Source organism: Passer domesticus, chromosome Z (assembly GCF_036417665.1).
Source record: "Passer domesticus isolate bPasDom1 chromosome Z, bPasDom1.hap1, whole genome shotgun sequence".
Classification (NCBI taxonomy): domain Eukaryota; kingdom Metazoa; phylum Chordata; class Aves; order Passeriformes; family Passeridae; genus Passer; species Passer domesticus.
In genome coordinates this window covers 76,173,236-76,200,477 of record NC_087512.1, presented here as the reverse complement: position 1 = coordinate 76,200,477, position 27,242 = coordinate 76,173,236, and the positions used below count along the sequence as shown (strand labels likewise).

General features: G+C 46.7%; 1 protein-coding gene across 6 annotated transcripts; it reads right to left on the bottom strand.

Moving 5' to 3' along the window:
* On the bottom strand, window positions 1–24,431 carry LOC135290239 (RNA polymerase II elongation factor ELL2-like). Of its 6 annotated transcripts, none has more exons than XM_064404134.1 (11): window positions 23,905–24,429; window positions 13,860–13,964; window positions 12,980–13,119; window positions 10,862–10,986; window positions 10,637–10,727; window positions 9,040–9,310; window positions 8,046–8,299; window positions 7,365–7,489; window positions 5,214–6,953; window positions 3,798–3,997; window positions 1–70 (listed from the first exon to the last, which is right to left on the bottom strand). In XM_064404134.1, exons 1-9 carry the CDS (start codon window positions 23,942–23,944, stop codon window positions 6,797–6,799), a joined length of 1,308 nt encoding a protein of 435 aa, XP_064260204.1. In that variant the 5' UTR covers window positions 23,945–24,429; the 3' UTR covers window positions 1–70; window positions 3,798–3,997; window positions 5,214–6,796. The 6 variants fall into 6 exon arrangements, with proteins under 6 accessions (XP_064260204.1, XP_064260203.1, XP_064260208.1 ...); XM_064404133.1 differs by lacking the exon at window positions 1–70 and having other exon boundaries at window positions 3,691–3,997; window positions 5,214–5,564; window positions 6,863–6,953; XM_064404138.1 differs by lacking the exons at window positions 1–70; window positions 7,365–7,489 and having other exon boundaries at window positions 3,691–3,997; window positions 5,214–5,564; window positions 6,863–6,953; window positions 23,905–24,427.
* Window positions 24,432–27,242: the final 2,811 nt, after the last annotated feature.

The window sequence follows — 27,242 nt, the reverse complement described above, 5'->3', positions numbered from 1 at the left end:
GGCTTCTCTTCCCTGTCTCCCCAGTCTCCTTCCTGGGAGGCCTGTTGCTCCTCTTCCGTTTGCCCGCAGTCTGGAAAATGAAAGAATGCTTATCAGCGCTTCTTTCCTCTCAGAAAGCTGGAATTCACAGCGCCCACCCCAAAAATCTATTGGCCTAAGCAAATTCTTCCAAACCGCGAAGAGCTGAGAAGAGGGCTGGATATGGCAGGGGGCTGCGGCACGTTGCCAACCCAGCACTTGCAGGAAAATACTCCTCTTTACCACAGCTCTAATAGATGGGATAAATACGTGGCTATCTCTAGTTGTACATGTCTGATTTCTACCTCTCTGCCTAACATCTGTTTATCTCTGGTTTTCCTCCCCACATGTCTAGGGCATGGCTTTTACATTCAGTCAAATTATTGAAGACACATGATTACCCATTTTCTGCTACCCCAAATAATCTCTCTCTTTCCTTATCTTCCACTTGGAATTTTTGCAGCATTGCTTTTTCTTTCCCCTTGATCAGTGCTAAAATGAAAGTTTCTCTTCCTAGCTTCAGTTTCTTCAGTGATCCTGTCAAGCATTTTCTCAGAAGCTTTTTTCATGCAATTGAGTGTTAATTTCAGCAATTTTGGTGATTTTCTGTGTGATTTCTGCAAGTCTCCTGTTTATTAGGGCACCGCTTGGGAAGGCAGAAAGAGAAAAAGGATGTTTCTGTATGTCAGTTCACTAGTGGAATATTCTTGGATAGAGAGAGTGATTAGCTGCATTTTACATGTATAGCTAACCTGAAAGTGCAACAGGTAACTTGGGGAGAAATCAAAGCCAGATCTCTCCTTCTACCAGCCTGTATTCAAATGGAAAGTAAATAGAGCAGGGTGAGAATGTTAGTGCTCCATTAGTGCATCCATAGATTCCTGCGATGCCTGGGAACCTGATGCTCTTCCATGACTTCCAGAGTCTTCCATGTTAAGGGGAACTGCATTTCAGCGAACTGCATTTCAGCAAAGAGAGTCCCTGTTCACAGGCACCAAAGGGAAGAGGGTCCCACGGAGAGTCGGCCAAGGAACGACACTCACAGCCCATGTGGCTACATGCTGCTCCCCTTTGTTAAGCAACTTTGGCACATTTATCCTTCTCTAGACACTGTATCACGCCACTAATGCTTAATGCCGCTTGGTTCAGTAGCTGCATTCACACATGCATGTTAATTACTGATTGGCTGTCACACCATAAGCATCTTTAGCTAAGGTGTGCCAAATTAGCAGCTCCCATTTGTGTGTGCTTGGCATTTGGTTTCATCTGGGCACAATGCTCCTTCTTCCTTGATGTATCTGTTGGAGGACAGTACATGGTCTGTCTCGTTCTGGGGACAGTACATGGTCTTCAGAGTAACTGTAAACTGCAGACCAGATTTTCCAATTCTCACAGGAGAATATCATGGCCTTGTTCAGTCAGGAATCCTTCTACAGTTTGTGGACCCACTTTCTGTATGGCCAGAGGCTTTTTCTTGTCACAAAAAAAAAAAAAAAAACAACAACAGAAAAACAACAACAACAAGAAGAAAAACCCACAAACTTTCAAATAGGAAACCAAACCAAAACAAAGCAAAAACAAACAAACAAACAAACAAAGACCCAAAACAAAACAAAACAAAACCACCACCCAAAATCAACAATAGCAACAATAGCAAAAAACCCAAACAAACAAACAAACAAACAAACAAAAACCCCCAAAAAATCAAAACCAAACCAAAAATGTAAAAAAAAAAAATCAAAAAACCAAAAAACAAACCAACTCAAAGAATTACCTCAAGTAATAATAAAAGAAAAACTACTAAGATTAAGATCCATTGATTCCTTTTGGAATGTCATCCATAGAGATTCTCATTTCAGAGCTGAAACTGTACAAAAGTTATGTAAAACACTGCCAGTTAAATGGGACCTACTCAGCCCATGGAGGTCATTTCCAGCAGCAAGGCTGAGAGAACAAATCAGAGTCTAAAACCAGAAATGAATAAAAGTGGCCAGGAAAACTCACTGAAGTGGCCGCCAATGTTTCCTCTTGCTCTCTTGAGGTTCAGAATTCCAGTGGCTTCTAAAGAAAAAAGTGAGCCCATAGGAAATGCTCTATGGAAGGCACTGTAAAGTTCCAATGCTTTCTAGAGAAAATCATATGATAGGAAATGATAATTTCAGTCCCTTATCATCTTCTTGGAAAGTGATCTCATCTTTCCACAAGCCTCTGCTGTGACCAACCCTGGTGACTTTGGATACTCAGATACACCCTCATCAACCTGGGGACTGTGTCTTATGTCAGAAAGCAGAGCAACAAGCCACCTAAAGAAAAGTGGAAAGGGCCATTTGAAGTGTTCCTAAGCACTCGTGCAGCAATAAAAGGGGATGGGATCAGTACATTGATACACCTGCCCCCAAGGGAAGACAGCCCCAACACATAACGGACTGGAGGGGAAAATATAAATGAGAATTTGAAGCCTCAATTTGTTAAAGCATGGAAATAAAACTTTCTAATGCAGTGTAGAGTGAGTTAGAAGAAAGTTTCAAGGGAAAGATATGTCATGAAGAGGTAACTATGAAAAGTCCTCAGTCTCAGCCCACCCTGGGCAGCAGCACTCTGGCACGCTCTGTCAAGCAGCAGCAGCCAGCAGGCCCAGGGGAGGCAGCCCAGCACAATTCACCCCATGCCCCCCACGGCGGCGTCCCTGGGGCTGCTGCACTGCAGAGCTGGAGGAGCACCCCCTGAGCCAGGCAAAAATGGACCCAAGTCTCAGGGTTTAGGAGGTGACATTTTCTTGAACTTGGCTTGAAGGAGAGCAGAAGGGCAACAACTGCTCAGGTGTTCAATCACAAAACACCCCAAGGGCTCTCAGGTACAGGGACTCAACATCGTTGGATTGGAGAAAATGGAGGAATTTGTAGAATGCTCTGCAAGGAAGAAAGGGGCATTCCCAGCCACCTTTGAGTGTTCCCAAATATTATCCTCCCTCAGACAATTTCATATCCTTTCCCAAGAGATGATTATGGTCTTGTTGCTAACATGTCCTCTTTTTCAGCTGAATAAATAAATGGCAAGAAATTTAGGAAAAGAACTAGACATCAAAGTCCCTATTGGTCTGTGCAGGAATCAAGATCTGTGTCTCTCTAGAAAGACAGGTTGTGACTGACTAGTTTGGAGAAATCTACAAAACTGGTAGCGATCCTGAAGGGACACTGGAACTGAATTTCTCTTTTTAAACCTATTGTAGTACCTTGCCTCCAACACTTCTCCATGTCTTTTATAAAATCCTTACAGAGATCTGGATCTTCCCTGGCTCATGACAAGGTGAGGCCATGATCTCCAAGCAGTCCTGAGAGCTGCTTCAGCTGACAGCTTAGAGCAGCCCATGTGCACTTCTCTGCAACCCTCAACAACAAGGTCATTTGGGGTGGAAGTTGTCCTCTATGCCTTCCACCCCTTAAGGCAAAGATCTTAAATTAACAAGAAAATCAGAAAACAGGCTTATTCTTATCATAAAGAAATTCCATTTGCTACAATATTTTCTTAATAGGTGCACAATATCATAATAGAAGTACTGGGCTCCCATTCTCTACTGATAAGTTTCATTCAGTGGACAGAGCTAAGTCTTGAAGAGAAGAATTGACCAGAAGAAAGACTCTCCAAAGATGATAAAACTGACAATAAGAGGAGTTAACAATAATGCAACTTCTTTATTGCTAAAGATCAAGACTAAATTCTCTAATCTTAGACTAACTAATCCTACATTTTTAACAAATAATCATCTCCTTATTACTAACTTGAAGAAACCTAAAAAGCTAATCTTCTTTCAAAATAAAACAGCTGGAGCTCATAGATGTTCCTTTGCTGAAGCAGAAGACTGGTGCCAGGACTCCAGGACTTGCTGCTTGCCAAATTCAGATATTCATTGCTGAATGTGGGACAGCTTTTTGTGGAGCTGCTGGCACCTGCTCTTCATCTCAGAGTAGCTGGGGCTATCCTATGAAGGAGAAATCAAAAGAAAATTAGTGCATGCCAACATTTCTGCGGAGTTTAGAATTTTATGACCTTTCCTACAAAACAGCCTTGAGGCACACTCAGTTAGTCCAGTCTGGCTTTATTCATGTAGAACAGTAAAAATACACTCAGTTTATCTTTTGAGCTATTTTTCTCTGTGAGCCACCACCCTTGAGGGAACTTGGCAAACTGAGGCTGTTATAATGCAGACCGAAAAATAAACTCTAGACAAGTCAGAAACGACAACAACAAAAACCCAAAGCACATCAGCTCCTCAGGCGGCCAAAACTCATTAATGCTCAAAGCCACCGATGGGAGTCAAACCTTCTCCATTCCCTTCTCCCTCAAATCAGCACGTGTGAGGTTTATCAAGCTCATGATCAAATCCAAGATGAAGTGGCAATGAGAATAATAGATGCCACTTCCCAGCACTCTCACACCAATGCTTCTGCTCCTATGGGTCTTAAGGTCTGGTTTTTATTGGATGACAAATCTCCCTCCACATGGAAATGAACATTTCAAATCACCCTGAAATGAATATTTACAAGCCACACATCTTTAACAAGTAGAAATTCAGTAGCAGGACAGACAACAACTTGTGCATCCCAGGCCAGCTACACCTGACTGGTGTGTTGGACAGGTTTGAAAAGAAAACTACAGATGCCTTTCCACATTTTGAGAGGCACCAGAGAAGCAGTAGCCTGCACTACTGGCTTCTGCCCAGTGACATTTGCTGGCAAGAACCCTGGCACGGGCCTCACTGCACTGCTGCCCTGCAGGGCCAGACCTGCCCTCAGCCTGGCACGGAGCATCCCTGGCTGTATCCAGTGTGAGCCGGGGCCCTGCCGCGCCTGCTCCAAAGGCCGCAGCTGCCCCAGAGCCCCAGAGCTGCAGGAGGCCTGGCTGCCCCTGCCAACATCACTGCCCTGACACAAGCTGCCAGCAATTTCCAGGGCTTTAGACCACACACACACTTCTCCCTCCTCTCCTGCAAATGCCATGAGGGGATGCAGCAGCACTGCTGCAGCTGAGCCTGTGCAGCTGCACTGCAGGAAGGGAGGGCCCCAAATAACATCTGTAGTATTAACTCTGAAATATGGTCTTGCTTGCACCAAAATTCGGGCAGAGGCTTCTCTTAATAATCAAATTTTGCTCCATCATTGTCCACACTGGAGTTAGGAAAAGCAGCACATTAATACCTTCATTGAAATCCAAGGGACACTACTGCTTCAGCCTCCCCAGCTCTCTTCACATCTTTTTGGATATGGCAGTCCTCCACACAAATGTTGGCATTCTAGAACTCCAGTATTTGTCTTTTTTTTAACCTAAAGGGTGCAGGGAAATGGAGCCCAGACTTGGAGGCAGGGTGCTGGCTTTGACATCCCATTCCATGGGGATGGCTCTGACATCCCTGTAGAATAGGATGTCAAAGCCAGCACCCAGGAAGAAGAGCGGCCACCAGCTGCTGCCTGGAGGTAACTGGGCTACTGCTCAGTTCTCTGCTTCTTGCTCCTCACAGGACTGATAAAGCCAGAAGCCCGAGGCCGTTTCTGCAACAAAAACAAAATAATTCATTCTTCTATGATCACAATCAGGTTTTGCTCTCCATTCTAAAAAAGAAGCATCTGTGAATTGGCAAAGTTTTAAAATGCACCATTTGAAATTAAAAATAACTGTCAAACCTGGAAGACCTGCAGGTAAATATCTGCTCTGCTGCATTCCTACTTTCTCGTCTTAGCACTTAGCAAGTCCTTCTCCAAGTCTACTGCTAAAAGGCTTTGGGAAGTAGACACTCCCTTCAGCAGCTCCAGCAAAGCCTCCCCAGAATGGGGATGCCAGGTAAGTTTTGACTAGGTCCCAATTACTGCTTGCACACACCAGGAAAAGACTCAGCTTTTGCTATCAAACACCCACATAATTTGTTACAGAGGAACATGGCTGTTTTAGAGTTTTATGCATTAAAAACAAGATTAATGCTTCACTATTACAACCCCTGAGTACAGGATGTTATGGTTGGTTGTGAATTCTCATCAGGATGAACACAGACACCAGTCACATGTCCAGAAACTCTTGTGCATTTAGCTACAGCTGTCTTAAATCCAGCAGGCTTACCCACTCCGCAGACTCAAAAGCTGTTGGCTAACAAGTCTTTAAACTTGTACAAGAGAGTTTCACAAGTGGTTACCAACGAGCCCTTGATGTTGCTCAGGGCCCTTCAGTCATCTCTCAGCTCCTCCCAAGGAGCTTCTCAAAGGTGCTGCCTCACGAGCCACAACACACGGCCACAAACTCCCCACAGGCACAGCAAACCTCAGGGCCAGGGATGGAGTAGAACAGGACAGCCGTGCTGTGCCCAGGCAGAGGGAGGGAGGAGAGAAATTAAGGCAGAGGAGAGAGTGAGGGAATAGCACCATTCCGTAGGTGCTGTGTTTGTCCAGCCATGTGGATAGTGCGGAGGTGGGGTCAACAATGACAGTGACAGAGAGACAGAGGGAGAAGAGAGCAAGAGGGCCCCATCTGCCCCACCTGGTGCAGCCTCTTATGCACAGGAGATTTTTCATGCAATTCTGTCACACAAGCAGAGCCAGAACTTTGAGCCCTTGTCCAGGGCATGAGTTGAGGGTGGGGACTGAGCTCAAGTCTCCAGGCAGAGTAGAAAGTTGGATCAGGACAATGCTGCTCCACCCCTGCTGGATCCTCTCTTCTTATCACAAGCTTGAGGTCACAGCAGTGTGTGGCAAAACATGCCCAGGCCTGGTCCTGCACATTCCCATCACAGCTTTTACATCACCAGCAAGTCTGCTAAAATGTAATACACAGTGCAGAATGTTAAAAATGCACAAAATACCTGAGCAGGTCTTGCTGGAGCATCTGTCTCAGAAGGCCTTGGAGATGTTGCTTGGCTGCTGCTGGTGGAGTTCTGAGATGGAGCTGATTTTCTGTATGGATGGTCCAAGAGTTCATGTTAAAAAGCCTAAATATCAACTGTCATAGTTCTTTCCTTGCAGGGAAAACAGACCTTCAGTGTCAGGACTCAAGGGAAAAACATGAAGCAGAGTTGAGGGAGCTTTAGACAGGACATCAGGAAAACATTCATGGCCCAGAGGGTGCTTGAGCACTGCAACAGGCTCCCCAGGCCAGTGGTCACTGCAGCAAAGGCTCAAGAACAGTTTGGACAACTCTCTTGGGCACAGGGTGTGATTCTCGTGGTGTCTGTGCAGGGCCAGGAGTTGGATTCCATGACCCTGATGGGCCTCTGCTGGTGCAGCATATTCTAAGAATCTAGGCTTCATTTCCCAGGGCTTTTTTTCTGAAAAGGCTCTTTTCCTTCCCCAAGAGACTGAACTTACCTAGAAAGTATTAACTTCAAACTCTTTCTTTCGATTTTACTGTAGCCAGGCCAATCAGTCTGAAGGGTTTGAAATAGATGTTCCTTCAGACTGAAGGAATTCTCCTTTGCATTCAGGTTGGCTACCTACAGGCAAACGTTTTGGAAAACAAATCTTCATTACACCTACATGCAAACTACAGAAATCTAAAGGAGCTACTTCAGCTGGGATGGCAGAACATGGTTCTCATTATGTTGTGATTGTCTGCAGGGTGAAAAAGCCCTGCCACTGCCCTGGGCAAACACAGCAACAAACTTTGCAGGTTCAGGGAATGAGTTCTTAAAAGTCACCCTGCGATCAACTAAAACTGTATCCACGTTGAATTTGAGTCCTTTGCCTAGGCTCCAAAACTCTTTTTCTTAGCTAAAGAGGAAATAATCCTATTTAATATAATAATGCTTGCATAATTCAGCAACAGCACCATTCAGGTGCATGGGGAATATTTAAAAAGGAAAGAAGGAGCTACGGCATCTTTCCATGGGTGTGCCTCTGACGAAAGCCTATCAGAAAGAAATACCAGTGGAACTTATCTTGAAGGAGTATTGGAAAAGTCTCTAATCTGAACAGGTGAGGAAGTAGTAAAATTATGAACAGCAGAACAGCATGATGGAAGAATTGCTGGCACAAGCTCCATGATCTCACCTGCTGAAGGATGTTTCCAAGGGAGTCCTTGTCCTTTGGCCTGACTCCATCTCTCTGCAGCCGAGCAAGTAACTCTGGCTCCTTGTAATCCCTCAGAGCAAGCAGATGAATCACCCTGTCCCTGTAGGGTCGGCCGTAAACAGCAGCGCAGCCGCTCCAGTCGATGTCTGCAAGTCTCACAGGCACCATCCTCTTCTTCTCAGGCACAGGACCTGGATTGTTCTGTTGGGCTCCTCTGACCTCTGCTTCTTCTCCTAAAGTGAGGGAAAACCAGAAACAGAGAGTTCAAATTGCAGGTTTGCAGAAGGCAAGGTAGTTGATTCCAAAGGATGCACCAAGAATGTTGAACCTCTATTGGTTGGGCATTTACAAATCTAAAAGAATCCAAATAGTAAATCATTAAAAAGAAACAGTTAGTAAAATGCCTGGTAAAGGAGTGATACTGGATGGGAGGTTTTCATGAAAAATTCTTTTATGCATGGTGCTTTTATATGATTTCCCCAGTTTGTAAGCTCAAGCATTGGCTATGGCAAGAATGGCATGGACAGTGGGAATATGTGCACTCTCAGCAAATTTGCCAGCACCAGAGGCATGGGATGCCATCCAGAGGGACCAGGACAAGCGTGGCAAGTGGGGCCCTGGGAACCTCATGAGATTCAACAAGGCCAAGTGCAAAGTGCTGCATCTTTGGGGCTGGGACATGCCCTGGCACTGAGGCACACTTGGGGATGAAGGTGGGGAGGACTTGGAGGTGCTGGTGGATGAGAGGCTGGATATGAGCAAGAAACCATATAGATATCCAGTAAAAAAATGAAATGGAAGCATATCTGAAAGGGGTCCATCAGTTTAATACCCTTTGCACTTGGATTGTGTGATTCCTTTTCTGCCTGGGTCCTGAGCTCTCTGCTCTTCTCTTTGGCTTTGATCATGGCAAGCATTTCATAAAAATCCAAAGGATGGGATTTTTTTACCCTGTCTCATTCTGTTTACTCACCCTTGGACTTGGGAGTCTTCCCCTGCACCCTGGCAGACACTGGGAATCCAGAATGTGTCTGAAACTTATTTTTCTGTTGTTCTTCCGGGGTGGAAGTTGAAATCAATCTGACAATTGGAGATGGGTTGAAAGTTGAACAGGATGTGGAAGGCAGGTCCAAGAAAGAAGGAGAGTGGCCACCAGCTGCTGGCTGGACATCACTGGGCTCTTGGTCAATCCTCTGCTTTTTGCCCATCACAGGACTGAGAAAGTCAGAAGCCAGAGGCCGTTTCTGCAAAGATGATCCCGATTAGTTTTGCTTCCATTCTGAACAAACAGCATTTCTGAACTGGCAATGGTTGAAAACACACCTTTCTTACCTAAAACAGCCTGTCAAACAAGGAGTGCTGCAGCTAAATATGTTCTCTATTTCATCCCTACTTTCTCACCCCAGTATTCAGCAAGTCTTTCTCCTAGTCTGTAGCTCAGAGGCTTTGGGACAAAGACACTCCCTTCAGCACCTCTATCAAAGGCTTTCCCAAAATGGGGAGCTCAGTCTGGTTTTATCTTGCTCCCTGTTTCTCCTTAGACACACCAGGAAAACACTCAGCTCTTGCTGTCACACACCCACACGATTCCCCAAAGCAGCCCCAAGGAGCCGCCGGTGCGGTGCCGATCGCAGCGTGTCCAGAGCAGAGATGATAACAACAGAGAGAAGCCCCAGTCTGGCTGCAGGTCTCATTCCTGGTGTTCTCCAGAGGAAACCCTGGATCACAGCCTATTCCCTACCGAGCAAACACTGCTCCTATCCGTGCACATCAGCAGCTCAGAGCAGGAGTGCCAGACACGGCTCCGTGCCTGCCTGCTGACAGAAATGCTGTGGGCAAGGAGCCAGGACATAAGAGGATGCTGGGCCCTGCAACATTTCCTGCTCTGGCTGGGAAAAGAGTAGGGAAAAACAGAGCTGTGTCCTCCCTCCTCTATTTAAAGAGTATTTTTAATCTTTAGGAAACTAACTTTTCATGCAGTGTTTTCCAAGATTCTTTCAAAAGGTTTGCCTTGCCCTCTTGTATTGGTAAGAAAACAGACCATGCTCTGATTTTAAGCCTGACAAGTCTGAGGTATTCCATGATGATTCAGAGTCCCCTCCTCTCACATGGGATAGTCTGAATCAAAATGGGAGCCTAAATGCTGCTTAGGACAGAAAAACAAGTTTCCTACAAATGCCTTACTACTGGAATTTGTCCTTATTCTAGACTTCCCTAAGATTTCTCTTCAAACAGTAGCACTGGCATGTCTGTGCATGTTTTAAGGACTAGAGGTGCCATATCATCAAGAACCCTGCACAGACACAGCCAGGTACCAGAAACATGTCCACATCTTGTCCTTAGCAGAGTTTCCTATGCACCATGAGAAACAAGTCATGTGTGCAAGCTTGTTGCAGGCTTTGACATTGCAACCATCTGGAAAAGTATACAGGAATCCCATTGGAAGTACATGCCTCAGGTTCATACAATATAAAGAGAGCACTACTGCTTCATATCACAGCTTGGGCACCAGGAGCAAGTGGGATAAAACATCATTCATAGTAGAGAATGTTAAAAAAGTCACAAAATACCTGAGCAGTTCTGAGTGGAGTATCTCCTTCAGAAGGTCCCAGAGATGGTGACTGGCTGGTGCTGGTGGCATTTTGAGATGGAGTTGGTTTTCTGTAAGGATGGCCCAACATTTCAGGTTACAAAGCAAAACTATCAACAGTCATCGTTCTTTTCTCACAGGGAAAACAGAGGGTTTCATTTCCCAGAGGGTTTTTTGAAATTATTGTTGTCCTGACTGAACTTACCGAGAAAGGGTCACCTCCAATGTCTGTCTATCTCTTTCAGTGTAGCCAGGCCAATCTTCCTGGATGTCTTTAAAGAAATGTTCCTTCAGGCTGAAAGAATTCTCATTTGCATCCAGGTTGGCTACCTAAGGACAGACATTTAAAACATAAATGTTCATTACACCTAAAGGCAGACTATAGATGTAAAACTGGTACTGCAAAGCTAAAGCAAAGCTGAAAAGAAATCATGCACCAGTTTTCCTGGACTTTTGTTCAATGTGAAGAACAAAGGAGCTGACATGTAAGAGGTAACAATATTAAAGAGGTGTGGTCCATTTGGGCTCTAGAAATTTGGAGGTAAGTAAATGCCAAAGTGCTGCAAGCATGGAGGAAATGGATGCTATGAAAACCTCTCCCTGCACCAGGGATCCAGGTTTTTTGGTCTTTAACACAGCTTTGAGAGTCAAAGTCCCCTATGCCAGAACTCTCAACCTTCACCATTTGAAATACAAGGAGAGGCCAGGCTTTTCCTTTCTGTTTCCTTTTCTTACTCAAGTAAGACCTGAAGAACATCATCTCCATGGGCAAATCCATATTTTTCCACCCTCAGGAGGACACTGGCTACCCTCTTGTTTCACCCAGCTGCATTGCCATGGCAGAGCACAGCCTGGGCCTCTAACGGGGCATGCTTTCACCATCCCGTGAAGCTCCACAGGATGCTGGCATTTGTCTCTGCAAACAGAACTGCTTTTCTTTCTCAAGTGCTTGCTCAGAGGAAACTACAGCTTCCTATGGAACACTTGTAGGACATAACCTACCTAGAGCTACATTTCAACAGCTAAAAAGTAACCAAGATACCCAGAATCAGGAATTCACTTCTTAAAAGCAGAACTAAGGCTGTGTTGGAAGAAAAGGAAGGCTGGGAGTCTAAGCGCTCAGCAAGTTCACCCTACTGGTTTTTCATCTATACCCCAAAAAAATGCCACCTCCTTGTGAAGCTAAGAATAATGTGAATAATCGTTTTCAGGATGAAGTGCTGTGTGCTGAAGTTCACACAGCCCTTTCAGAATGCAAACAGTACCTTGAGGCAGTTCACACGGCAAACAAGAAAATACTCCTTCAAAATCTCCTTAAACATTGACAAGAAAAAAGGGAAAGGAGAAATTTTTTTCACCTCTTACCCTCTAAGGAGCTGAGCTTTGAAATCCTATAATCCCTTCTTTCATAGCTAAAAAGGAAATATTGCTACATGATATGCTACCTAATACTTGCATGATTCAGTAACAGCCTACATGGACGGGGAATATTGAAAAAGGAAGGAAACAGCCACTGAATCCTTCCATCAATGTGAATTGTAGGAATGATCAAGAAATAAAGTGATAAAGAAATACCAGTGGAACTAAACAAACACCTGGAAAAGTTACTGAAAAATAATAGGTGCCAAGGACTTTGAAGACTCGATCACATAACAGCAAAGAACCCCTGTGCTCAAAGCTGGCTACCACCCTTATCATGGAGGATTTGCCTGGAACACCCTCCCCTGGAAAGCAATCCCCACAGATCCCAGCAGCAGCCAAGTACCATCGAGTGGCCACCAAATCCTTCAAGTGAAATACTGCCCTAGGCAGCTACCAAAATTCTCTCCTCTGAAACTTGTCCCAGGATATTTTAAGGACCTTAACTAAGTGTTTCATCCAGTTGAGACTTTCACCCTGTGGAGTTAGTCCATGAAGCAGTTAAAGAGTGCAAGGAAAAGACAGAGGATTACAAAAAGGCACGAGAAGCAAGTACATTACAAAAAATTTATCATTGCCAGCCATTCTAGAAAAACAACAACAATGCCTCCCAAGTTTGGAAGGTTTCTTTCTTTCCTCACATGGGCTTGCCATTGGGGGGGAACTGGGTAAAGCTGATGGAAAAACCTAAATCAGGAGTATTTCCCAAGCCTCTCATTAGTTTCCAATTGAAACGCTGAAGTAAGACAGCTGAGAGTTAGCATTGCTGGCAGTGACTCCAGGATCTCATCTCCTGAAGGATCTTTCCAAGAGATTCCTTGTCCTTTTCCACAACTCCCTCTCTCTCTAAGCGGGAAAGTAGCTCTGGCTTCTTGTAATTCTTCAGAGCCAGTAAATGAATCACCCTGTCTCTGATGGGTCGTTGTGAAACAGTCCTGGAAAGTCTCTGGAAGAATTTGGCAGGGTTCGTGGGCATCGTTCTCTTCCTCTCAGGCACAAGATCTGGAGAGCTGCATGGGGCTCTCCTGAGCTCTGGTATTTTCACTTCAGTAAAGGAAAAACAGAAAAAGAGATGTTAAATGGGGTGTTGGGAGAAGGCAAGGAAGTTGATTCAAAAGGATGTACCGAGACTGCTGAAACTCTGATTGTTCAGCATTTATAGATCAGTTTTAAGAATCCAAATAGTAAAGCATTAGGAAGAAACATTCCTTAAAAATACCTGGTAAAGGAATGCTATTGGAGGGGTGGTATTTGTGAAAAATTACTTTTATGCATGGTGCTTTTATATGATTTTCCCAGTTTGCAAGCTCAAGCAGTGAGCTCTGTCAAGAATGATATGGACAGTGGGATTAAATGCACCCTCGTCAAGTTTGCCAGCACCAGAGGCATGGGATGCCATCCAGAGGGACCAGGACAAGCTTGGGAAGTGGGGCCCTGGGAACCTCATGTGGTTCAACAAGGCCAAGTGCAAAGTGCTGCATCTTTGGGGTTGGGACATGCCCTGGCACTGAGGCACGCTTGGGGATGAAGGTGGGGAGGACTTGGAGGTGCTGGTGGATGAGAGGCCAGGCATGAGCTGGCACCGTGTGCCGGCAGCCCAGAAAGGCAACCGTGTGCTGGGCTGCACCAGGGGAAGCGTGGCCAGCAGGTCGAGGGAGGGGATATGACACACCAGGCACTGCTTTGAAACCAGGAACTCGTGCTTGGTGTCTGATGGAGACTCTCTGAGTCCTGGTGAGACATCCGGGAGCTTTGTGTCTTCCATCACACACACAGAGACTGACCTTTCTTTACACGCTCCTTCAATCTTTCAATGTAGGTCAAACTTTTAATGCCTTTCTCCACTTCCTCTTCCTTGGACCATGCCTCTCTGATATTTGCCTGCAAACCTAATGACACAAACATCACACACTTCAATTACTTAGAACAAGGTAAACATGCCAGTTATGGAGTGGGGGCACTGCTAGTGTTTTCAGAAGTTCAATCTGATGGAGTTACAGAAACTTCCCACAGCATTCAAGCAAAAGAACTCCCAAAATGATATCCCTGAATGACTTCTAATGAAAATTACCTGAAACCATAACCAAGCATTAAGGTGAAGATTAGGTAAGAGTTCTTCACCACAGGGTGGTCAAGCATTGGGACAGGCTCCCTTAGTGGGCTCATGGCACCAAGTCCAGCAGAGCTCATGAAGTATTTGGACAAGGTCCACAGGCACCTGGTGGGATTCCTGGGGACAGAGCTGCACTTGCATGTCCTCGTGGATCCCTTCCAAATCACATATTCTCTGATTCTGTGACAAACACCAGTCCCAAACTGATACTGCATGGAGCATGTTGCAAAGGCACCCTGTACACTACCAGCAACCAGAGCTGTCTCACCTGAGATTCTCTGTGCCAGCCCAAAGCAAAATTGCCACCAAGTTCCACAACTGTCTCACTACTGCCAGCCCTCAGACCCCAGCTACTGAATGTTAAATATTCCCTTAGGATCTAAGTAGACCACCACCAAGAATCACACAAATCTTCATTCACATGTGAAACAGAATGTCCTGAGTGAGAAATTCAGAAGTTTAGTTTTGTCTCTCCAAAAAGCCACCATTGTGCTGCCTTAAAATGCTCTGCACTAGGCTAAGGCAGAGCAAGAGCTGCACGTGCAGGGGCAGGGATGTCCCTGCAGGCAGGTGACCGCAGCCACAGCCAGGTGAGAGCCTGTTTTTCTCAGGGCAGCTGGCTGTACCTGGCTCAGCTCACTGCTGCAGGCAGCACCACAGAGTGCCTGCAAGGGGAATGTGCACCTGGTGTCTGCCTGGAGCCAGGCTCCTTGGGGAAACAGCACTCAGAACAAGTTAACAACAAATGGCAGCCCCTAAGCACATTGTGCTTTGTGGGGAGTGATGGAATCCACTGGGAAGATGACATCAATATCTTCCATTCAATTTCCTTGAAAAGAACCCAACACAGTAATATGGCAGCACTGACTTATTAATGACCAAGACAAAAAAAATTAAATCAAGCATGGTTCTCCCCAATGACTTTATTGAAATTCTCTATGCGACTTCCTCACAGTCATTTTTCTTTCAATTTGCAATTAATTCTTATGGATAGGCACTATGCCTAGGTACTCCAAAATCTACTTGCAAATCCAAAACATTAGCTACCACAACTGTGAATTTAAATGCATAAAGGTGCTCCAAACCTTGACCTTTATGCTCCAAACTCCAGCCCATCAAGCAGTATGGGAACAAGGAAGGACTGGCAGTCTTTCTCAGGGGAAAACAAACCAGTGCCTGAATGCACTGACAAGAGACTGCAAGGCTGACCTGAGGCCAAACCACCTCCAGCTGAGAGCTCTGAACACAAGAGATCCCCTCTCCCAAGAATATGCTGCAAAAATGAATTGCCAAGGTGAAAATTATACAGACATTGAGCAAAATATGAAAGACAACCATACCTCCAAGTGGGTTATACAATTTGATATCATGCGCACTTCCATTGTACGACGCCTCGCTGGCATTTGGCTAAAAGGAAGAAGAAATTTTCTGTAAAATCTTCAGCCTACTCTCCATCACTGCTGATTAACTCGGCCCTTCATTTTAAACAAGAGCTGCACTTGCAAAGGTTTGCTGTCCCATCACTCAAAAGGGCTGCTTTGACACAGTTCTCCCTCTGAAAGCAGCCGGCTACAAAAGTGCCCTGAGAGAGCGACCCTCACTTAGCCTCTAATGCAGCCAAGCCTTCAAGTAGCAAGTCATCCTTTCCCAATTGCTGGAATTTATAGGCACAGGCTTCCCTTGAAATCAAGTGCCTGAGTACAATTGAACTGGGCAGTGCTCAGCTAACAATCCAGGTGAGAGTGGTTCACAAAAAGATTAAGAATTCAGGGCAGGACCTGACACTGGGATTTATCTGGCACTATGGAAGTACATCCTGGAGTCAGCTCCAAGAAGAATTTCACCTGCATGAGGTGAATTTCGACTCTCAAGAGGCATGAAAACCCTTTCTCTTTTCCTCACCTCTAGATGCAATTTTGTATAGATGTGAAGTGGAAACAGTTTCTCCTTGGCAAGACAGATATACCAAAATTGGGGTTACTTGGCTGATCTCATCATTTAGTAAAAATTGTGTCACATTCCAGTGGAGTTTAAAAATCTGTAAAATCTTTTTCAGCCTAAGTACATTTTTTAACAAAAACAACTGCTGCCATCCAACTGCTTCATTCTGAAGGCACAATTGGCTGAGATAAAATCGAAAATGTATGATAAATGGACTGAAAAATGTGGACTAATTAGCATGAGAAAGGAGACATCAATTCCAAATAGAGGATGGCATATTACTTAATGGTATTGTACTTTAGAACCCATGAAGGTTAATTTCTATGTTTGCTAAAACTGTATCAAAGAGTGGAAAAGCTTTGAAAATGATGTGCATGTGGCTGGAGTTCTCCACTAGGCATCACAGCTGGGAATATACTAATACCTCCTCCTAATACTAGAAAATACTGTTAGAGAGTTTCCTTTACCCTGACATGCTCGGTGAGTGCAGTACAATGTGGAACAATGAGAAATCCATGCATTGTGGCCAAGAGCCATGCCCAGAGCATGAATTTCCCAAGTGTCCCAGCATGGAGAACATGTGACTTTCACTGGCACCTCCTCAGTGTCATCCCTGAGTGTCACATCCATCAGAGATCCTCCCACTTCCACTGGCACCTCCTGCGGGTCATCCCTGTGAGTGGCTCCCACCCGGGCAGCTGCCTCCAAGGGGCCCTGGAGCAGCAGTGGGGCCCCAGCCCTGCCCAACATGTCCTGCGGGCTCAGCAGCACCTGACACCAACACCATGGCCAAGCCCCCACCCGCTGCCAGCCCGCAGAGCCCCACAGCTGCCCCTCACCTCTTGGTCCTGGGGCCTCTGGGTCACCCTGACGGGCACGGCAGTGCTGCTGGGCGCCCTGCGGGACGCAGCGCGCGCTGGGGCCCTGCGGAACACACTGGATCCTGCCCAGGCCCGCAGCTCCGCCATCCCGCTCTGCCTCGGCTGCTCCCGCTGCCACAGACACTGATCCTGCTGCAAAGTCTGCAAAATGCAAAATCCTTCTTAGCAAAATGTGTTCCTGGATGTTTGGCCTTGGTGGCTTTCAAGGCTCATCAAGAAGAAGGGAGATCACCCCCATGAAACAAGAAGCAGCCACCAAGCTCAAAGGGATGGCCCGGCCTTTGAAAGGCAGGATACTTGTTGGCTCAATTGCCTTGGTGAGGTGCAGGGCTTGACAGCCTTCAGTGACCTCAGACAAAGGGGAGGTCAGCAAGGCTTGGGAGGAAGGATGCACCTCTGATAGTGGACACAAAGAATGCCAGATTTATGGACACAAGGACATTTGGCAGAACCCCCAAGAAAAGGAACAAACTGATGAAGCCAACACAGCAACTGTGCTGAATCAGCTGTGACAGGGTAAAAGGCCATTTCAGCAGGGGCAGACCATGGACACCCACTCAAAAAACCTCTCACTGTGAATAAGGGGGAGACTGAGCATGCAGACTATTGGGCATGAGAAGTGAGAGGAAATTACCCAACAGCAGACACAATACTAATTATGAAAAGAACTAGGAGATTTGCAGTCAATGAACACTAATTCATTTCTTTGCTCAATTGTATAAATACTAAGACACTCTGGCTCTTATGGTGCCAGCTTTGTGAATTTGCCCCTCAGCCCCTCCTTTCTGCCCAGAACTGTAAATACCTCCACTCAGTGTGTGGATTGGCCTCTTGAACAACGAGTGCTGGAACCACCAAAGCTGGAACAACACTCGCTGTTGCTCTGACACCTCCGCTCTGGTTGCAGCCGCCGAAGGGTCTGAGCGGTCCTGCCGTGTGCCGGTGACAATGGCCACGTGTCCTTGGAAACGGGGAGTTCCATGTTCCAGGCTGGGCGGGATGTCACTGAGGAGCGGGACGCGTCACAGTCGGGGCAGAGGGAATTCACAATGGGCACAGGTCGGGAATGCCCTGCCCTGGCCCATGACTGACTCAGCCCATTTCCACGTGCAGAAAGGGGCACTCCACCAACCCCAGGTGCTGCAGCTGTGCAAACCAGGCCTAGTGAAGGGTTTCTGCACTAAAGTGCTGCGCTTGGCTCTCTCGGAGGTGAAGGAGCAGCTTAACACCTCTAACCAGGGCAGCAAGGTGCAGCCCTCCCAGCACTGGGCGCTCCTGTCGTGGGCCCGTCAGTCTGTGAGGCTTCCAGCACGTACACAGTCACTCAAACATCATTTCTTTAACAAAATCCCCCAACTTTTCCTCATCCCAGTCTCCTAAAAGGAAACAAGCCAGCAGCATGCCCAGGCCCCCACAGCCTCTGCAGGAGGAGCTGACATGGAACAGCCAGCTCTGACTCTGATCACAATTACAGGCTGACATTTCTGCTGACTGCAAGTGGTCATTGAAGTTATTGACACATGTAGAAAAACATTTTGTATTCAATTCATTATGATTTTGTTGTCGTTTCCCCCATACCCAGGATTATTCCAGATTTCAGTCAGCTGGCACCAAAAATAAGTGCCAGCCATAAGTTGTCCAGGCATTACAGGGAGAAGTAATAAAGCATGTTGTTTAAAATGTGTTGAATATTACCATCCAAAGCTCATTTTCAATCATATCTTGTGTTAGTTTTGAAGTCCATGTCTATATCTACCCATGTCTCATCTCCTGGCTGCCACACTCACAAGGACAGTGTAGTCTGGGGACACAAAGGGAGGAAGCAATTTGTCAAACACCAGAGCCCAGATCTGTAAAAGAACTGTGTGCTTTTTTGGGAATGACTGGTTTGTGTTGATTATGGAGCCCCAGTTAGGGACTGTTGGAAAAGCCTTTGTATGAATCATGAAAGGAATCCATGGAGGCTGTTACACTGGACTCGAATGTCCAACAGCCTTTCCATATCTTTCAAAGGTTATTGATGACAACCCCTGCTCTGGAGTTACCAGATTTGATGGAACCCAATGCACTGTTCATCCATGAGTGCCTTTGCCCTGCACAGTAGCCCCATATTTAGCTCAAAGAATGGGAATGAAGGAAGGAACCCTGTGGTATTTTGGGCGTATTTCTCAAAAAATAACTAAAAAATGTACTCAAGGCATGGTCAATGCACCTCAGAGCAGGAACCACCATGGTCCTGATTAATAGAATATACTTGAAAATAAATGGGAAAGAAAAGTGACAGTTTATGTGCTGCAAATGGTTATGTCTGGTTCAGCACAAAAAGGAGGTCACTGGTTATCCCTGAACAGAACCTGAAAGTAACAGGTGGTGCTCCTGGAACAAAAGATGTGGTGCTAAAGGCAGCTACTGCCTTGAGCCCTGAGTAAAGGTTACAAATTGCTGGATTTGTTACAAGAATGCTGGTTGATTTGATATCCAGCAATCTGGCATATCATCAATCAGAAAAAGGAATGTAAGAATGGGAGAAGACTAGAAGTTCCCACTCTAGGTGGGACTGGCTTTCCTCATGGCTACCAGACCTTTAAAGGCTTACAGAACTATTTCTAACCAGTGCTGGAATTGTTGCTGTTTGCATTTTTTTGTGTGTGATAATTCATTGTATGTCAGCTTTCATGAGATGTTTTGCAAATATTTATAATAACAAATATTATTGTCCTAGAAAAGAAAATTAGTTTTAGAAGTGAGACTTCCAAGACAAATCTCAAAAGGATCTGTGTGAGGGATTGTTGCAAATAGCTTAGGAGGAAGGAGTGGGTAGTGGAACTCTGAAAGCTCTGAAACCCTCTATGTCCCAAGCCAAGCCAGAGCAAGACAGTTTCCTCAAGAACACATTCTGCAGCTCAGATAACCAAGATGAAAATGACTACTATATGGAAGACCACAATGAAAGGTCAACAAAAGTCCAAAAGCTCAGTGAACACCCAGGGTCTCTAAAGATCCCCAGCAGACCCTCAGAAACTAACTCTGCAGACTCAAGCAATTTATACATATTTAATGATTTCTGAGAAACAGAATGCCTGTGTGCTGCATACTCCAGTAAAGCACAGCAAGCTCACCCCAAAGTGTGCGTGTCCCCGCGGTGCCTGTGCCCCAGCAGCAGGTGTCACTTGGGGTCTGCCCGGTGTCTGCGTCTCTCTGCTCCCCCAGGGTTTCCCTGGCTCAGGAGATGCCCCATTCTCCACGCGTGACTGCTCCACTCTTGGCTGTGCCTCTCAGAAACAGGGCTCCTATTGCATGAGTGAATGCCTTGAGAGCCAGCCCCTCAAACACTTTCTTTGTCCTTGCTGCACATGTGCCTAGAGCGACATGTGGGTCACCTTCCTGCCACTTCAGGATGTGCAGAACTGTACTTAAGTGCTACTTCTGTTCAAAGATTTCTGGAGGCAAAAAGGGAGCTGGGGCAGGGGCAGAGGGGCTGATGTCAGTAAGTGAGAGGTTGTCCTCAAGTCCCTTTTGCCGGGGCAGATGCCATGGGGGTCTGTCACCCAGAGCAAGAGCCAGGACCCGCAGGAAGGATCCTGTGTCCTGTATCCAGCCAGGAGGGTGATCTTTGCAGCAGCTCGGAGGAACACGGCCAGGACCTTGGGGTAACTGGATACCACCTGCCACGTGGCAGGGGCAAATGGAAGGGTTTGTTCTTCCTCCACCTGTGTGCTGTAAGTCACAGGGTGTGCCAAGTTCTGTGTGGAGAACGATCACGTGTGACTCGTTCGCCTCTGGTACACTCTCCTTTTAGTGTTGTTATTACCGTCTGTGTTCTTTTTCCATTGCTGTTTCCAGTAAGTTGTTCTTATCTCAACCCGTGATCTTTACCCATTTGTGCCCTTCTCTCCATCCTGCCACAGGGAAAGTGGTGGGGAAGTCAGTGAGGGGCACGTGCTCTGAGAGGCATCAGTCTGAGCACTCAACTAGGGAATACCATTCCTACACTGCAACAATGTGGAAAACTCAGTTTCCTAAGGTACTTTCCTTGGCTGGTCCTACAGGGAAATCAGCCTGCTGAAAAGCAACTGCTGTCATTGAACTGAAAGCCTGCTAGGTAACACTTGTTTTAAAGTACAGATTTAACAAAGTTACACAAGAAGCAAAAATTAAATATTGCCAAATAGTCTTTATAATAACATTTTAAATTGTTTTAAAATCTAAGATGGGAGAAATTTCTGTGAACTTTTTCCAAACCCACAGTGACAAAGAATTCTATAAAGCAAATTACAACTGAACATTTTCAGCCCCTAAAAAAAACTTTAGCAAAATAGCAGAAAGAGCTACATTTCAGCTGCATTTCCAAAGCAGATGGTTGACTTTAATGGTTAAGGCTACAGAAGGGGAAATGAGGGAATCTGTGTGTTGAAAAAAAAACAAAACAACCCAAAATGGAACTGTGTAAATGCATTCTGTTCCTCCCTGAAATGCAAATTTTCATATTCAAAATATCATTGAAAGTTGAGGCCAAAATTTCAAGCGACTTGATGTCAATCAGCTGTGTTAAATCTTTGAAGAGAGCATTGCTGGTCTGGCTTCACAGGCGCCTGAATGAAGGATGCACAGAAAATCTGTACATTCCAAATGATACTGTCTTGGATAAGTCAGATTTTCCAAAGATTCAGAAAACAGGTTTGGGTTTGGTTTATTTTCTCCCTCTAAAAAGAGCTAAAAGAGTTCATGCACTCGCTTAGTCAGGTCAAGGTTCTGAAGGGTCACTCGTGAGTATTCAGGTCACAGACAGGAGATTCCAGAAAGATGTCCTTCATTTTCAGACTTTTCACAGACAAAATACCAAGAAAGAAAAAATTGAAATCAATTGAATTCAGACACCGCTTTGCTCTCCATGAAACCACAAACCCACACTCTACCCTTCTTATCAATACAAACACAGAAACACTGGCAGCCTTGGTTGGCAGAAGATGGAAAACTGTCATTTCCAGACGCTCACTGAGAGCAGTCAATGTGAAAGCCCCGCCCTGGGTTTCACAGCCACTCCCCTCCTGTGCCCATCCCTTCAGGGCAGGCCCAGCATCAGGACAAGCTGTGGAAAGAGCTGGTGACAGTGGCAGGTCCCTGTGCCCAGGGCAGAAGGCACAGCACCTCTGCTCCTGGCTGGAACAGGGGCCACTTGCCCAGCTAGACCTGGTGTCCCAAAAAGAGGAGGGGCCCTGGCCCCAGGGCTCTCCCCAGCCCTGCAAGAGGCCAAGCCACCAGCAGCTCTAGCAGGGCTCTTGCAACTCTTTACTCAAGGAAAAGGAAATCAATTGTTATTTCCCTCACACACTCCCTAGACACTGGTTTCTCTCCCTCCTAATGCCCTTTCCCCTTCCCCTTGTGCCCCCCCGTGGGTGACACTCCTGTGCTGGGGGCACAGCCAAGGGCCCCTGCAGTCTGAGGGCCATGGCAGCAGTGCTGCCTCTTCCCACAGGAAATCCTGCTGCAGCTGCCACACCTGCAGCATATCAGATGCCAAAGGCAGAGCGGGCAGCAGGAGCAGCTGCTCTCTCACAGGACCATGCCCTCAATCTTCCTATCCAAACATCTGGATACACAGTGACTCCACAGCCCGAGGTAATCCAATCGGGGGCACTCCCCTCTGATGTTTCAGCCCAGAAGGTAGAACTAATTTCAGTCACCCGAGCTTTGGAACTGAGTAGAGCAAAATGAGTTAACATTTGAACTGATTCATTATACACCTTTGGAGTGCTACGGGTACTTCTGGTATTTCTGGAAAGAAAGGGACCTTTTGACCTCTCAAGGCACATCAATCAAAAATGGAAAACAAATCTCAGGTACACTTGAAAGTGTCCAGAAACCAGAGGAAGTTGCCATCAGGCATTGCAGAGGACACCAAGTGGATAAGACCAAACTGGAATTGGGGAAACATTTAGCCAACGAGGCTGCAGAAAAAGACTTGTTAGAAAACAAAGCTTTATCTTTAATACCCTTGCCAGAGATACCTCTCCAACTAGAAAAACCAGAGTATAATGCTAGAAACTGTCAATTAATTGAAACTGTAGAAGCGTGATTTGATCCACAAGGCTAGGCACTTATCCCAGCTGGGCAAAGAGTAGTCCCAGAAACACTCTTCTGTGAAGAAATGGATTGCAAACACAAAGCCACTCGTTGGAGTACTGAAAAACTTTGGAAACATTTGCAAAAAACTTTAGCTGGGTCTGAAATGGCTCAGATTGTACAACCAAGACTCTAAAATGTATAGTTTGTAAAAGAGACAACTGTAACACAGCTCACAATGTAGTGCTAAGAGCCATAAAATCTGGAGGTGTTCCAAGGGAATAGTGCCTGATGGATTTCACTCAATTTCCCAGAAAATGGGGGTATCAATCCCTTCTAGTTCTGGTGGATACCTTTTCTGGGTGGCCAGAAGACTTCCCTTGTCATATCAACCAGTCTAGGGAAGTGGCTAAAATACTGTTGAATCAAATAATACCTAGATTTGGGGTACCTTTGGGAATGTCATAGATAGAGGTTCCCACTTTCTTGCAGAAGGGCTACAAGAGGTTAGGAAAGCCTTGGGAATAGCTTGGGGTCTTCATGCTCCTTACAGACCCCAAGCTAGTGGCAAAGGAGAGAGAATGAATTACACAATCCAACTGAACTTGGGTAAAATATGTCAGGAAACCTCCTTGACATGGTTCCAAGCCTTACCCATGGCTCTGCTTTGAATCAGGATTCAGACATGGGGCACCAGCAAAATCTGGCCCTGTAAGCTGCTGTATGGTTGACCCTACCAAGTACCACACATTTCAGGAAACACACACATATAAGGAGAGGTTGATTTGAATAATTACCTCATTTCTCTTAGCAAAACTTTACAGGACTTACAGCGAGCAGTGGCGATCTCCAGACCAACAGGACTGAACATAGCAGTGCACAAGTTCCAACCAAGAGCTTGGGTGTACTTGAAAGGCTGGGGAAACTGCTCTGCTGCAGCCAAAGCAGGACCTTCCCAAGTTCTGCAGACAATATTGCTGCATTGAAACAGACAGGGTAAAATCCTGGATACATTATTCTGGAATAAAAAGAGCCAAAGCCTCTTAGCTCAAGACAACATCTTGGGATTTGAAGAAACCTTTGTAAAAATCTTTGTGCTTTGTAACATCAGCTGAGCCTGCCCCCAGCCGGGCTGATGGGACCCTGTCAGCAAAGGAAGTGCAGGAAGCCTGGAGAGGAGGCAGCGGTGCTTGAGGAGGCTCTGTGCCCTGCCAGCTCAGCAGAGGACTGGGAATCCAACCAGCTGACTCCTGCACTCCGTGGGAGCATTCCCTTCCTGGCCAGGCTGCGCTGAAGCTGTGCTGTGCCTGGCGCTGTGCATTGCCCTGGCGCTGTGCGTGCCGCACGGACAGTCCCGTTTGTGGCTCCGCACTGCCCGAGGCTCTCCCCCCTCACACAGGGGCCCCGCCCCGCCCCGGGCGCCCCCTGGCGGCTGCCCGGCCCCGCCCGCCCCGCGCAGGCGCGCTCCCTGCCCATGGCGCCGCCCAGCGGCAGCCGCCCCTCCCTGCAGGCCCGGGCCGGGATCGGGCCCTGCTGCTCGTCCTGTCCCTCGGCTCCCTTCTTTCCAGAGAGAGGGAGGCTCCAAAGGAAGCGTTTGCCAGCTGTGGCCCTCTGCTTTACTCTGTGGGGCCGAACGTCTCCCCTGAAGGTGGCCCTGGTGCGTCCATGAGTGCAGGAAAAGGCCCCTTCCTTCTGCCGCCAGCTGTCATCAGTGGCTCAAAAGCAGCGCCCAGCTCTGGAAGGAGAAACAGCCCGTGGCACAGTGGTGCCATCCCTGCCCAGACGGGGCTTTCTGCCACAGCAGCAGCAGCAGCAGGGCTTGCCTTGGCTTCACCTGGAAAGCCAGAAGCGTCTGTAAGTCAGCAGGTTGCCAGGCTGCATCAGCTCCTGGTGGGGGTGAATCCTGCTAGCTCTGACCATTTCCAAAAGGTTATAAAGGCAGCAGTACAGACATACATGCAGAGCAACCAGCGTTGCATAAATGTGTAAAACTGTGTGGGTTTTGTGGCATTCTTAGGGCTGTCATGCTGACAGTGCCTCCTGCACAGCTTGTGTGCCATGCCATTGCTGGGCCAGCCTTGTCCCCAAGCTGTCACCCCCAGCCTCGTTCTCTGGCTGCTGTTGCATCTCAAAGCACAGTTGCCCAATTGCTGAGTTCCAGCTCTCAGGCTGGAGCACCAACCCATGCTGTTGCATGTGAACGAATGGTCTGTGTCCACTTCATTGTGCTGGCAGAAGCCACTTTTGCTGAGACACAGGACAAAGAAAGTAAGTAGAGGAAAAAAATCAGTTGGAAACTCTTGTATGGAAAATCAAGGCGACTGACATTGTGGAGAGGGAGAGAGAAGGATTCATCTGACTCCACCTTATCAGAAGGCTAAATAATTACTTTCTTATACCATACTATATACATTGCATCTAAACTGAATCTGCCACACACTCACCCTTGCTCACAGCTGCACAGAACTGCATCCACTCTGATTCTCTCGTGTCTGTCTCGTGGCAGTCCCGACACACACATTCTCCTGGCCCTGATAGGCCAAGGGAACAAAACATCCTCACTTTGGGGAAACAAACTCCATATTGCATTCTACTTTGGCACAACACAGTCATAAGAATTGTGTTTTCTCTTTCTCTGATGTTCAGAAAATGTGAAACCCAGAAATATTCCTGGGAAGAATTGTGCCTTGCTTTTCTCTGTGAAGAGAATGTGGAAACACTCTTGGGCTGGGGCCAGGCTGCTGGAGCTTTCTGTTGCTTTCCTTTGAGGAAACAGCAGTGTTTTGTGAATGGTGGGCAGAAAACGGTATGCCTGGCTCTGGGGACTGTTTTGTAAGCAGTGCATGTTTGAAACTGTTCCCTGATGTCTAGCCTGGAGGAATTTAGGGTCACCCAGCAACATATAAAAGCTTCAGGATTATGACACCAGTAAGGCACAAATGTGGGGTGTGCAGATCCACAGGCATTCCTCATCTAATCAGACATTTCTTGAGAATTGTCCTGACTTTCCATGTGACACGCAGAGGGAATTTGCATCAGGACAATATGCAGCCTCCCAGCTGTCACATGTGGTGTCTGACCAGCTGCTCTCTCCACTCCACTTGCTGGGCTCATGCCAGAGGTGGTCCTGGAGCTGGGAAACACCTGGACTTGTGTAGAGCCCTTCCAAAATGCTGCCATGGCTGCAAGAGCAGGCAAACAGCAAAAGCCCAGATCTTTCTCCATTCCTTTAGTTTTTAACTGAGACCTGGTGGTTTTTCCAGGCACTTTCTGTTCGTGCTCATGAAGTTATTTTTAGGAGGGAGAAAAAAAATTGGTTCCAAGGGCAGAGGAGAGGAGGGGGAAGGAAGCTTCTGAACTTTGGAAAGCTTGTGGTTGCTCTGTTTTCCTGAGCCTGCCTTGCTAAGGTGTGCCCACCAGCTGAGCTATTTGGTCTCTGCCTCATAACTCCCTTTTAGGTGGGACTTGCCCATTTTGGTGGTTTTCCTCCCCCCACCAGCTTCTACATTGTCCCACATTGGGATTTAAGGTTCTTTTCCTTCTTTCTGTGTGTCCATTGGAGTCAGATCCCTGTGACTGCCAGATGCATACTGCAGGGAAGCTGCCAGAAGTGAGGCACAGGCCCCAAAGGCTTCTTTGAGGTGCTGTAATTGTGCAGCAGCAGTGTGCTGTGTGTGCAGCAGGTTGGTTACTTGGCTTTTTCTCCCAACTTAGGTGTCATTCTTCCTTCAGCAAGCCCTACAGTTTGCTGGTTGATGTTAGCCATGCAGCAAGTGGGTGGGAATGACAGGCATTCCAGTTGAGAGAACTCTCCAGGATATTAGCAAAGCACAATTTCATCCACAGCATTTAACCAAGAGTTCTTGGTTTTAGTCAGAAGCACTGCTGGGCAAAAGGGCACATTGCCTTTGGTTTCCTGACATGCTGGCTCTTTCTGAGTGTTCAGCTTGGCGAACAGGGTGAATGGGCTTGGTGCCTGTTCTGTGTTACTCTGGGATCCTTTGAGCTGTGGGTTATGGACTGCAGGGGGGTTTTGTGCTCCTTTGGGGCAGAGGAGAACTTTCGGGGCTTTTGTTTTGCATTAGCTGTAGGGAAGGTTTGGTTGCCATGCATGAACTCACAGAGCAAGCCAGAGCGGCTGCTATTGTGATGTCAGCAGAGGGCTGCCA

What these genes read in the sequence shown, in the direction of transcription:
- LOC135290239 (XM_064404134.1), bottom strand. Translation starts at nt 23,944, where the DNA reads ATGTTCAGTCCTGTTGGTCTGGAGATCGCCACTGCTCGCT. An exon ending in GAAGGAGCGTGTAAAGAAAG is followed by an intron (nt 13,120 to 13,859) that starts GTCAGTCTCTGT and finishes CCTTTACTGAAG; the next exon opens with TGAAAATACCAGAGCTCAGG. An exon ending in GAAGACTCCCAAGTCCAAGG is followed by an intron (nt 8,300 to 9,039) that starts GTGAGTAAACAG and finishes CCCTCACTTTAG; the next exon opens with GAGAAGAAGCAGAGGTCAGA.